At 40.3% G+C, this 13066-nt stretch overlaps 1 protein-coding gene across 2 annotated transcripts in view; it reads left to right on the forward strand.

The window, feature by feature from the left end:
* CAP2 (cyclase associated actin cytoskeleton regulatory protein 2) overlaps positions 1–13066 on the forward strand; it is a 146473-nt gene that overhangs the window by 99348 nt on the left and 34059 nt on the right. For both annotated transcript variants that reach the window (XM_012476579.3, XM_012476580.3), the window contains 2 exons: positions 11629–11772; positions 12095–12180. In XM_012476579.3, the coding sequence (XP_012332002.2) occupies positions 11629–11772; positions 12095–12180 (230 nt within the window). The remainder of the gene's footprint in view (positions 1–11628; positions 11773–12094; positions 12181–13066) is intronic.

The following is a 13066-nucleotide window of genomic DNA, read 5'->3' on the forward strand; positions in this document are numbered from 1 at the left end:
CAGGGCTGTCATGTTGAGCTACTCACCAAATGGGCTAGTGCTCTGTGGGACGCATTGCTCTGTTTATTCTTTTTTCTTTCTTTCTTTCTTTCTTTCTTTCCTTCCTTCCTTCCTTCCTTCCTTCCTTCCTTCCTTCTTTCTTTCTTTCTTTCTTTCTTTCTTTCTTTCTTTCTTTCTTTCTTTCTTTCCTTCTTTCTTTCTTTCTTTCTCTCTCTCTCTTTCTTTCTTTTTTTCTTTCTCCTTTTTTTTTTTTTGTAAAGAAGGTGGGATGTGGTCTCGCTCTATTGCCCAGGCTGGTCTCAAAGTCCTGGGTTCAAGCAATCTGCCCACTTCAGGCTCCCAAAGTACTGAGATTATAAGCGTGAGCCGCCACGGCCAGCTGTTTGCTCCTGACAATAACAAACAATAAAATCTTAGAAAGATGTTATCCTTTAAACAGAAATAGAAAGCGGATTTCAGATTAAGGATCACTGGAGCTAAATATCAGAGGCTCGGTACAATAATGGCTCATCTACCCTGTGGGATATCTTAACACTCACAGGGGAGTTGCTGAAATTCTTTGCATCTGCTGAGTTTGACGTGGAAACTGTAGATTTACATCATCTCAGCCATAGTCTACGTATATGAATCTCAGAGAAAAGATCTGGCCATCCCTCTACAGTGGACCACTTGCGAGGGGAGAGACAGTGACCCAGAAACTTCATTGACTGGGCTGGGAACTTTCAAATGGTGGATTTGGTAGTTTAAACTGAGATTTATCATTAGAAAGTAGACACAACAGGTGAAAACCAATCAGCATGGTATTTGGCATATAGTCAGTGCACATCAAATGTTGTCAGAATGAAGAATGAATTGCAGTTCAGAAGACTTTTTTCTTGCTGTTTCAGAGAACTAATTTCTGATCACTATACATTGTCATAGGTTTTATAAAGTTGGTGAATTTGAATGGTTTCAGCAGTTTTCTCCAATTTTTATCCCTAGAGATTATTAGTGAAGTCCCTCTGGGTTTAAGTAAAGCACAAGTATGACCTTCAGCTCTTCAACTCTAATGTGCAGAATCTCACAAAGTAAAATTATAGGTGATTATAAAATTCATTACTGTCAGAAGCCAGATGATACCTCCCAGATAGGGTAAGAGTTGGTATCTTCTCAGCTAAACCAGTAAGCTGAAATAAGAACAAAATACAAAATGAGATTCTTCTTAGCCACCTGGTCTGTTCTCTTATAGTTATTGTAAACAACTAGGTTAAGCTTTGGTTTTCAACTTAAATTTCTCCCCAAAACGTCTGGTTTCTCTCTGCAGCAATTTTGTATGTCATTGTCACTTCCTAGTATTGATCCACTGCTTCCTTCCTGGATCTCAAATAATTCAACTAATCCCATGCCCTTGCCATGAATCCAACATTTTCTGGAACTCGTGTTGTCAAGCCCCTTTATACAAGGGAAGTATGCTAGAGCCTCCTCTGTATACCATATTCATTAGTTAGCTTGACACCAGTGCATGAATGGAAAAGATATGTTTTCTCTGACTGAACTGTTAGCTCTTTGCACTACCAGTCAAATATCTATCAGAACAAATATAATGAAAACTATAACTCTCAACCTGAGGGAACAGTTTTCTTGTTTGTTTATTTTGTTCTGTTTTTACGTTCTTCCAAGCCCTGGTGTTGCATTAAGATTCAGGATATGAGCTATTGTGAGGCTATTGTAACATCATGGGTCATTGTGTTAAATGTTGGCATTTCCATTCAACTTGACTTTTCATCTCACATAACCTGTCCTTCGGAAAAGTGTCAAACATTGAGAGCATAGAGAAAATTGTGGCCCACACATTATTTCAACAGAACTGTGTTCTTCTGATGCATAACGTGTAGGTTTTAGAGTGAGCACTCCTTCACATTCTGCAGCGCGAAATCTAGAAATGATGAGAGATGGGAATCACATCTGTGAACGAGGGCAAAGACAAAGAATAGTAAGTGGGAAGTGACAAAAAAAAAAAAGCGTCTACTGTTCATTGTGTCAGTAGCCCCAAAATCCTAGAGAAGGCTTTGAATGATTCTGACAAGTTAAAACATACTGACAGTGACAATGTAGATTATTATCTGAAGGGTACAAAAATGACTTCAGGGAAGGCTTTTTAGCCTATGATATGCTGAACACTTTTGCAGAAAAGACATTATATTAAAAACGCCCAATTTGCAACTGCAGTCCGCGTCCCACGCTCCGGACCTCCGCCTTTCCAGTTCTTCTGAAGATGTCAGTAAAGGCGCATCATAAGGATGATCCTGGGCCCCCATGAAAAATTAAACTAAATTATAAATGGGAGCCTGTCATTATTATTATCTGCTTTTCTGTATGGCTAAAAGAGTTTTAAAAACAAAAACTATTATGCTAATGAGGTTGTTGAAAAATATGCTAATGAGGTTGTTGAAAGATTAGCATCAAAAATTAAAGTAGTTTGTGCATGTTAAAAAGCTTCTCTCCGAGATACCAGGACAATGTAACCATCCAAAGCAGTGCATCCCCTGGAAGACCAAGTCACCAGGCGTTATACTCTTGAAGAATGATTTTTTTTAATATAAGGAACATAAAGTTTAGCAACCCTAAAATAAAAGCTATATATGAACCATAAAGTCTTATAAAGATGCAAAAATATTTCCCAAGGAATCTGTTATTATTCCATATAATGGCAACTGTTATAAAATCATGTACTTGGGTGGTGCTCATTAGGTTTTGTTTCTTTAGATTGACTTAGGTGACAGTTTTGCAAACATTTTAAATTGTCTAAATTGTACAGGCGTTTTTCAAAGTCTCTTTATGGACGTATTCTGAAATCTCCAAAATGTTCCTGGACAGTAAAAAAGATTTTATTTAATGGGACTCAACAAGAAGGGAACTAGCCTAGAGAAATACCTACAATTGCACCAAAGCAAAAGTTAACTCAATTGAACATTTCTGATTTCTTAAAAATTGCTTCTAACTTTAAATGGTGAAAATAATTGTATGTATAAAAATACATAAATATACACATGTATATGCATGTATATATACAAACATATAAATAAATAAATAAATATATATATATATATTTTTTTTTTTTTTTGAGACAAAGTCTCGCTCTGTCACCAGGCTGGAGTGCAGTGGTGCGATCTTGGCTCACTGCAACATCTGCCTCCCACGTTCAAGTGATTCTCCTGCCTCAGCCTCCCCAAAATACTGTTCTTGGTTTAGACAGCCTTGGCTTAAGAAAACTTTATTCTTCTTCACCTGGATAATTTATTCTGGCAACTTCTCAATGTGTTTTCCTAAAGCTTCTTCCTTGATTGGAAGGAAGTTTAATATTTTTTGACACATGCAATCTTAACAGCCCCTATGTGAAATATTTTCTACGTTTGAAAGTGCAAAAGTGGTTAAAATGTCTTAAAACTTTTCCCTTAATTGCAAAGGAAAGGTATGTACATGTTAGAAGATTTAGAATATATAGATAAGCCAATAAAATTAAATAAAATTTCTATGTTGACACTTTCTGATGTATATCTTTATTTTATTTTTATTTTATTTTTTATTTTTTTGAGTCAGAGTCTCAGTCTGTTGCCCAGGCTGGAGTGCAGTGGTGCAATCTCGGCTCACTGCAGACTCTTCCTCCTGGGTTCAAGTGATTCTCCTGCCTCAGCCTCATGAGTAGCTGGGACTACAGCCGCATGCCACCACACCCGGATAATTTTTGTATTTTTAGTAGAGACGGGGTTTCGCCATGTTGGCCAGACTGGTCTCAAACTGCTGACCTCAGGTGATCTACCCTCGTCAGCCTCCCAAAGTGCTGGGATTACAGGCGTGAGCCATCGCTCCTGGCTGATGTATATCTTTCCATATATTTTCTGTGCTATGCACTTGCACACACATACACACATGCATCCAAAGGGAAAAAAACTGGTGAAACTTTACACAAAAACACATAAGCCAAAGTAATAATGATTGATGTTTGGTCGTGTGGTTTACTAATACATACTGCTTGCTGTGAGCTTTCTTGGAATTTTAAATGTTGGTGAAACCCAAACTTTTTTTAAATTTTACTTTAATGCTATTAAGTTTGTTTGAGTTGTGGTGGTGATGCAAATTCCATTACCTTGAAATCATTCTTTCCAAAATGATAGTTCTACATACACACCAGGAATGTATTGATGGGATTTTATTTGCGTGCTTGTTTTCATTGAACTGTTTGAATGCAACTCTTAGAATCATTTTTGATGGTTTGAATCGTCATTATTTAAAAAGTAAATTCATTGAACTGTTTGAATTCAACTCTTAGAATCATTCTTAATGCTTTGAATTGCCATTACTTACAAAGTAATTATTATTATTTCTGAAAATGTCGCCAATAATGACATTTACAGGAAAAAAAAATGAACACCAACTTTTAGCACTGCTTTTTTCCATGTGGTGGAATGCAGAACGTTTATTGTTTACTTATGTTTTACTTCTGTATTTTTCAGTGTTTCACAAAGAGCATATATTAACTTTTATAATCAGAAAAAGACATTAATTAAAAAGAAGTAGCAATGACCGAACCATTTTCTACCTGATACAGAACTACATGAGAACCATGGGTTCCAGAAATAACAGGCCTATTTTGTTTTGCTCAATGATACATCTTTGAGGTCAAACTCCCAGAGTTTGTGCCATCGCTTACAAAACAGCACGAGTGGGACTTTGGTTTTCCTTTTTGGGTAAAGTTTCTACAAAGCTTGCTGTAGAAACTTTTGCAAAACAATTCCCTTACTTTGGGAGCTAAGCAGAGATGAAGCTGATAATGGAACTCAATTCTTCAACTTTAAAGCAGAAGCTAAGGTCATGAAGACATGGAGTCCTAAAATACTCTTCCAAAGTACAATCGCATCCAGCTAAGATAACCCTTGAAAGCGTTTGCTGAAAACTTGCAGTTTGTTCATGCATCTCTTCTATGTGGGCCATTCCACCTTCTGTAAAAGCCACAGAAACTCGGGGAAGGGCAGAGAGCATGTTCAGTTCATCTTCACGTGAATTCTGAGAAATTATTGAGAATCAAAGAAACCTCAGTGAGATGTTAACAAAAAGTAATCTGAGTGACATCTATGTAAAAGTCATTGCAAAGCACCCTAGCAGCTAGACATATCCGGTGAGCTACCACCAATGCACTCCCTTGACAGAAAATCAGGACACCTCTTAGATGAGCTCCTTCTTTAGTGGAAAACCCTTACGTAATTTTAATTGACATCAATGCAAATCAGCCTATATTGATTGAGTGTGCCTAATATATGCTTAATACTGAAACAGGTTGAAGTACCTTTCATAGACCCCCCCATGACTTTCCGTCTGGCATCCCACACAACCAGCTTTGATGGAAGTCACACCATCAATCTCATGTTCTCTTCTATTTTTGATTCTAGCCTTGAAAGTTCAGGATGAACTGGTGAAGATAAGACTACTTTAAAGTACAGGAGAAATCTATTGGCACAGAATAAAAGCAGTAATGTTTATTAGAATTGTGCAAATAGCTGATGTACTTAGTTCTCTCAGCATTGCTTTTTTTTTTTAAATGATGACAATTCTTCACGTAATTGCCAAACTAGAGCAAAAGAAAACTTTCTCAATTTTTATGATGCTTTCATCAGACAACCAATATAAAGCATCTTCCAGAAGACTGTCTCCTCAGACTTTAGAGTTTCTTCTCGGGAAGTTAGAGATAAACAAAGATGGCCTTAATAAATCTCTCTAACATTATAAATACACAGTTTCTGGTTCTTTTTTCCCTTGGGGCAGTGGGCCAGGTATCATCAACAATTCGGATATTCTGGCCTTTCTCAAAAATGTCATTACATTAAGAACATTATGACTTAGCGAATTGTTGGAGAAAATTAGGATGCTTTTCAGTAGTTCTGCCGTCATTAAAAATCAGCTGCCTTCTGGGGAAACTGATGCCACACCCTTGATCAGGTGTTGAATTTGGACTGAAAAAAAAAAAATCCCCCGAAGAAGGAGATGTTTGCTTTCTAAAGAGTGAAGTTCCAGGGAGGATATTTAAAACTGATTTTTGGCAGCCATTAATGAGTAAGCATGGCATAATTGTGTCAGGGGCCAGGAATGTTTAGAGGGGCTTTCTGTTTGTTCTATTGTTGGGGGTTCTGAGGGAAGGAATTGAAGGTATTTGCTTTCCCTGAACTGCCATTACCCCTGCATTGGTTTGCCAGGGCTACCGTAACAAAGTACCATAGACAGGGAGCTTATAAACAACAGAAATTCCTCACAGTTCTGGAGGGTGGAAGTCCAGGATCAAGGTGACAGCAGGGTTGGTCTCACCCGATGCCTCTCTCCTTGGCTTGTAGGTGCTGCCTTCTCCCTGTGTCTTTGTGTCTGTCTGTGTCCTCATCTCCTCACCTTATAAAGACACCAATCAGGCTGGGCACAGTGGCTCACCCCTGTAATCTCAGCACTTTGGGAGGCCAAAGTGGGTGGATTACTTGAGGTCAGGAGTTCGAGACCAGCCTGGCCAACATGGCAAAACCCCATCTCTACTAAAAATACAAAAATTAGCCAGGTGTGGTGGTGCACGCTTGTAATCCCAGCTATTTGGGAAGCTGAGGCAGGAGAGTCGCTTGAACCTGGAAGGCAGAGATGCAGTGAGCCAAGATTGTGCTACTGCACTTCAGCCTGGGCCACAAGAGCGAAACTCCATCTCAAAAAAAAAAAAAAACAGTCATATTGGATTGAAGCCCACCCTAATGACCTCATTTTAATATAATCATTTATTTAAAGACTCTATCTCCAAATATGGTTGCATTCCAACCGTATTTAAGATCTTTTCTCCAAGTATGGTACTAGGGGTTAAGGCTTCAGCATATTAATTTGGTGAAGGGGGGGCCAGAGTGCAGTCCCTAACAACCCTGATCCAAGGTCTTCACACCGAATCCACAAGCCCTTTACTTTGTAGTGATCAGAAGGGAAAGAGAGAAGACAGGAAGATATTCATGAGTTTTCCACAAGAACCGGCCAGCTTCTGCAGCAAACGTTTTTGTTTTTCCCCTCCTTCAGTACAGAATAGCTAAAAAGTCCACTGGAAACCTTGAGAGCACTTTGCTTTCTTTCTCTGTATTTCTTTCTTTCCCTCAAACAGAAGTGTGCCTCTGCCCCTCAGCATATCTCAGTTAGGAGACATATAAGGGCTGGGAAAGAGCTCGTCCGTGGACTTGGCCGGTCAGAGGCTTCGTAACTGGCAGATACCTTGGAGATCACCAGCAACCTGTTGTGCACCCACAGTATACCTGACCCTTTATCAAGCACAACGTGTTCTCTCGTTTACTCCTCATAACATCCCTGTGAAGCAGGTACTGTTGTCAAGCCTAGCTTGCAGATGGGACAAGGGAATCTTGGACAAGTTTGGTAATTGGTGTAAAGTCCCAGCTGAGTACACTGTGGAGCAAGGACTTGAACCCAAGAAGTCTCATTCTAGGACCTTTGCTCTTCATCTCTTCTTAACACCTTTCCCTAGTCTTACTGGTAGAGAAGAAACCTGTATGTGGACACTGACCGTGTTTCTCTCAGCACCCAGTATCGAGAATCGTCTCAGGGCCTCCCCAAGGACCTATCTTCCAGCTCCAGCTCCGCTAATCGTTGCTAGCTGGTCTTGACATAGTAAATTAACCTCTCTGAGCTTGTATTCCATATGTAAAATAGGAGAACTGGATTATGGCCATGTTTCTCAAACTTCTAGGCTTGGCCAGGCGTGGCGGTTCACGCCTGTAATCCCAGCACTTTGGGAGGTCACGGCAGGTGGATCACCTGAGTCCGGGAGTTCGAGACCAGCCTGACCAATATAGAGAAACTCCCATCTCTAGTAAAAATACAAAATTACCTGGGCGTGATGGCGCATGCCTGTAATTGCGGCTACTCGGGAGGCTGAGGCAGGAGAATCACTTGAACCCGGGAGGCAGAGGTTTCGGTGAGCCGAGATCGCGCCACTGCACTCCAGCCTGGACAACAAGAGAGAAACTCCATCACAGAAAAAAAAGAAAAAATAACTTTTTTATGCTAGATCTATATTAAGAAATACATTTTATTTGGCAACCCAGCACACGCACAAACACACATGCACACACGCACACGCACACAGACACACACACTTCATAACCAAAACAAGTGTTTAATACCAAAATATCCATCCTTACTACATATGAATGCTGCTATTTTCTAACCAATTTTCATGACTTTTAAATACTAATTGTGACCTATACTGTTGGATTTGTCAAAAGCTGAACTAGGTGACCCAGTTTAGACTCCTGGAATCCTAAAATCCTGTTAATCTATGTAGATGTCTGTTTGGAGCCTCTCCTATCTTAAATGCATATTTATTTGAAACAAATGAATATCACGTATTGCAGGGGACCACATCCTTTTTCCCTCTGGTATGAGTTAACTACATCATGGAAATAATAATAATTACTTCTATTTATTGTGTACCTCCCATGTGCCAGGGCTTTAACTGTAGGTGATAGGTATTATCTCTGATTTATAGATGAGGAAACTAAGGATCTGATTATGTAATTTGCTCAAAGCCTATAGGCACCAAAGCTCAGATTTGAACCAAGGCCATTCTCAGTCCAAAACCCTTCCATTCAACCTTCTTTTCAGAGGAGCGCGTGTAAAGGGGTTTAGGAGGAGAGGTAAAAGCTACCGCAGATGCACATAATTTTATTCCTAATGGTTTGCTGTCCCTGGCAGAAATGACTGTCCTCTGGGGTGTGAAGCCACCACTGTAGCAATGATTGAAATCACCTAGGAAGCTTATCCAATCCCCCTGCCCTCACCCAGGCCACCCCTGGACCAGTTAAATCAGAATTGCTAGGGGTGGAACCCAGGCCTCAGTGGTTTTTAAAGCCCCCAGGGTGGTTCTACTGTGTAGCCAAGGCTGGGAGCCATTGCTCTGAAATCTTAGGAATTAAAGAGCTGTAAGGAGCTTTTCTATTTTACCTCTTGCAAACAAGATTTAGTAAAATACTGCTTAAAGCTCTTTAGCTGCTTCCACAGAGCTGAAATATAGGACCTTTGCTGTTTCTTTGGTGAACACATAAAAATCTGATAAACAATGCTATCTGCTTTTCAAGGCCTAGAGAAATCAGAGAGTGCTAAGGATGTAGGTGAGGAGATGTTTAAAGCAACGGTGGTATTCTGGGGAATGTCTCTGTGATACTTCATAACTCAGCTCGTGTAATTGTGTTTTTTATTTTTATTTATTTACATATTTTTTCAGACAGGGTCTTGCTCTGGTGCCAGGCTGGAGTACAGTGGTGCAGTCACGGCTTGCTACAGTCTCAAATTCCTGGTAATTCTAATTCTCCCAGGACTAGAGCTTCCAGAGTAGCTGGAACTACAGGTGCACACCACCACAGCCAGCTCATTTTTTTTTTTTTTTTTTTTTACTGATAGGTGCTTTGAGGAAAAACGAGACAGGATAAAGGGAGAGAGAGTGGCAAGAAAGGGGTGGGGGTGGGGTTATTTATTGTGTTGGAATCAACAAATCCTAAGCATTATACTGTTTTTTTTTTTTTTAAGAAAAAAAGAAAGAAAAAAAAAGAATGAAGAAGAGGAAGAAAAAGGAAGGGAAAAAGAGAGAGAGAATGGGAGTATTGCTTTCTTGCCCAGGCTAGAATGCAGTTTAGTAATGGATATTGAAAACCTCTTTTATACCAATAATTATACTTAATGTCGACAGGAAGGAATAAGGGAAGAAAATAACAAACAAGCAGCCAACCAATATTTCATTTAAACCTATGAAATGCTATGCGATTACTGAGGAGTGATTTACTTCCAATTATGTAGTCACTTTTGGAATAGGTATGAGGTGGTAATGTATGTAAGTGGAGAGTTCTATGAATGTTTATTAAGTTTACTTGTTCCAGGTCTGAGTTCAAGTCCTGGATGTCCTTGTTAATTTTCTGTCTGGTTGATCTATAGAATCGTTAGCTCTTCTTGTTACATTGATCCTTTTGCCGTTATGTAATGTCCTTCTTTGCCTCTTTTGATCTTTGTTGCTTTAAAGTCTATTTTATCAGAGGCGAGAATTGCATCTCCTGCTTTTTATTTATTTGTTTATTTTTACTCTCTGTTTGGTGGGTAAATCTTCCTCCTTCTCTTTGTTTTGAGTCTTTGTGTATTGTTGCATGTGAGATGGGTCTGGATGCAGCATACCGATGGGTTTTGGCTTTTTATCCAATTTGAATATATATGAGTTTAATACTGCCATTTGATGCTAGCTGGCTGTTTTGCCCATTAGTTAGTGTAAATTTTTCGTTGTGTTGATGTTCTTTTCTTTTTGATATATTTTTGGAAAGGCTGATATTGGTTGTTCCTTTATATGTATAGTGCTTCTTTCAGAAGCTCTTGTAAAGCAGGCCTGGTGGTGGTGAAGTCTCTAAGTACTTGTTTGTTCGCAAAAGATTTAATTTTTCCTTTGCTTATAAAGCTTAGTTTGGCTGGAAGCCAGCTCATTTTTTAAAGTTTTTGTAGAAGTGGGGTCTTGCTGTGTTGTCCGGGCTGATCTCGAACTTCTGGCCCTAAGTGATCCTCCCATCTCAGCCTCCCAAAATGGCGGAATTACAGTATGAGCTACTACATCCAGCCAGCTCATGTAATTCTGAAAGTCATTTTTATATAAATGGAGAAGTCAGTTGTTGAATTAGCAGAATTGACTGTGATCTGTAATCGTAGGCCAAGTGGACTGGGGACAATGTAGAAAGCCAACGAAGACTAAAGTCACTATAAATAAGACTAGCCATCACATTTTCTCAAAAAGAGCTGGACGCCATGGCTCACGCCTATAATCCAAGCACTTTGGGAGAACGAGGTGGGTGGATCATTTGAGGCCAGGAGTTCAAGAGCAGCCTGGCCAACACAGTGAAACACCGTCTCTACTAAAAATACAAAAAATTAGCCGGGCGTCGTGGTGGGCATCTGTAATTCCAGCTAGTCAGGAGGCTGAGGCAGGAGAATTGCTTGAAACTGGGAGGCGGAGGTTGCAGTGAGCCGAGATCTCACCACTGCACTCCAGCCTGAGACAGATTGAGACTCCGTCTCAAAAGAAAAAAAAAGGGAAGGGGTGCCTCAGTGAAAGAGTTCCACTTTTTCATGGATAATGGTAGCTATGGTAAAACCAGGAAGCCTCTCCCAAATCATTTTCCCACAGGAATAGGATGATGTCATTTTACTAACCTTCCAGTCTTACCCAACTTTATACTGGGGTTATTGCAATGTCTATTTTCCAGTTGAAATATAAATGATCAACGCGCAATATCACTGTGTTTCATGAAGGGTGTTCGAAATGGGGGCTGTGTCATACTGCTGGGTTTTTTCTACATCTCAAAACACAGCATTAATAATGTTAAAAATATCTGCAATTTTCATACTTCAGACAGTAAAAGTACTGTGGCATTATCCTAACCACGAACAAATGCGTGCTATTCTCAAAGACGATTGTTTCTTTTAGTCCCCTGGACAGATGGCAAGTCCTGAATTCTGCTGCTTAGGCCAACACGGATGGAGGTGCTGTGCTTCTGCTCTGTCTGTAGTTAACAGCCCCCGATGTTTGACTGCTTACAGAATGATGTGGCCACTCTTCTGAAACCCATATCAGAAAAGATTCAGGAAATCCAGACTTTCAGAGAGAGAAACCGGGGGAGTAACATGTTCAATCATCTTTCGGCTGTCAGCGAAAGCATCCCTGCCCTTGGATGGATAGCTGTGGTGAGTCCAGGTGGAATGTCGCCTCTTCACCTCGTCACGCATTTGGAGTATTTAGGAGAACTCATAGCTTAGCTACCTTCACACTCCTTGCACGAAGGAAGCTTCTTCCTAGGCTGAATCCACCCGCTTTCTCCTACCCTGTTTCACGTTCAATGCCTTCCGTGCTGAGATACTGTAGAAAGTGTTATCAACCTTTCAGAGCAACATTTGCCTCCCACTTTAAGTCCACACGTCTCCATTGCTTTGCTGCTTCTTTAAGGCATTTTCTTTCTTATCCTATTTTTTTTCCTTCTATGCTTGGGTGATGGTCCTGTTTTCTCAGTCCCCCAAACCCGGTCCTTATGTCAAGGAGATGAATGACGCTGCCACCTTTTACACTAACAGGGTCTTAAAGGACTACAAACACAGGTACGTACCTTCTTTTACTGACCAAATTTTCAATTGATTACTTGTTAGACATTTGTCTTGAAAACTCAATACAGTTAATGACTGATTCCTTTCCAAGGCGCTACACTAATGTACTATAAACTTTAAAGGAAAATACTAATCTTTGCAGATAAAGTCAAGTGGAAAGTGAAATCAGTTATCCAGATAATATATGCATTTTAGAAAGTCCGCCTCCGTTCTCTCGTAATGAATAAACTTTCCCCACTTGAATGCATGTCACTATCTTTTTTTTATCTCGGCTCACTGCAACCTCCGTCCCCTGGGTTCAAGTGATTCTTCCGCCTCAGCCTCCTGAGTAGCTGGGACCACAGGCGCGTGCCACCACGCCCAACTAATTTTTGTATGTTTTAGTAGAGACAGGGTTTCACCATGTTGGCCAGGATAGTCTTGATTTCTTGACCTCGTGATCTGCCCGCCTCGGCCTCCCAAAGTGCTGGGATTACAGACGTGAGCCACGGCGCCCGGCTGCATGTCACTATCTTACGTATTCCCACAGTAATCAGAGAGCTTGGTGATGGAGCAACCCTTTATGTTACAGAACTTCTACGCTGATCAAAGTAGAGTTGGTGGGTGAGCTAGAGAGGAGGAATCAGGAAACAAAGTGTAAATCAAGAACAGAAATGAGATGAAACAATAAACAAACCAGAGCAGTGAGAAGGAAACCAGAGACTCAGTTATGATGAAATACAACTGGGGTGGACACAGACATCTGTAAGACTAGCAGCCATTCAGAGCACTGCTCAAAGTATAGATGAGTCTAAACCGAGGGGCTTTGCCTTGTGAACCAGCGTGAAAGGACCTTGCATTTGACAGCACAAGCAATAGATCCTAGAGTGACTTAAAACTG

This window comes from Aotus nancymaae, unplaced genomic scaffold, assembly GCF_030222135.1.
Source record: "Aotus nancymaae isolate 86718 unplaced genomic scaffold, 86718_ANA_hifiasm-v0.15.2.pri h1tg000051l, whole genome shotgun sequence".
Classification (NCBI taxonomy): Eukaryota; Metazoa; Chordata; class Mammalia; order Primates; family Aotidae; genus Aotus; species Aotus nancymaae.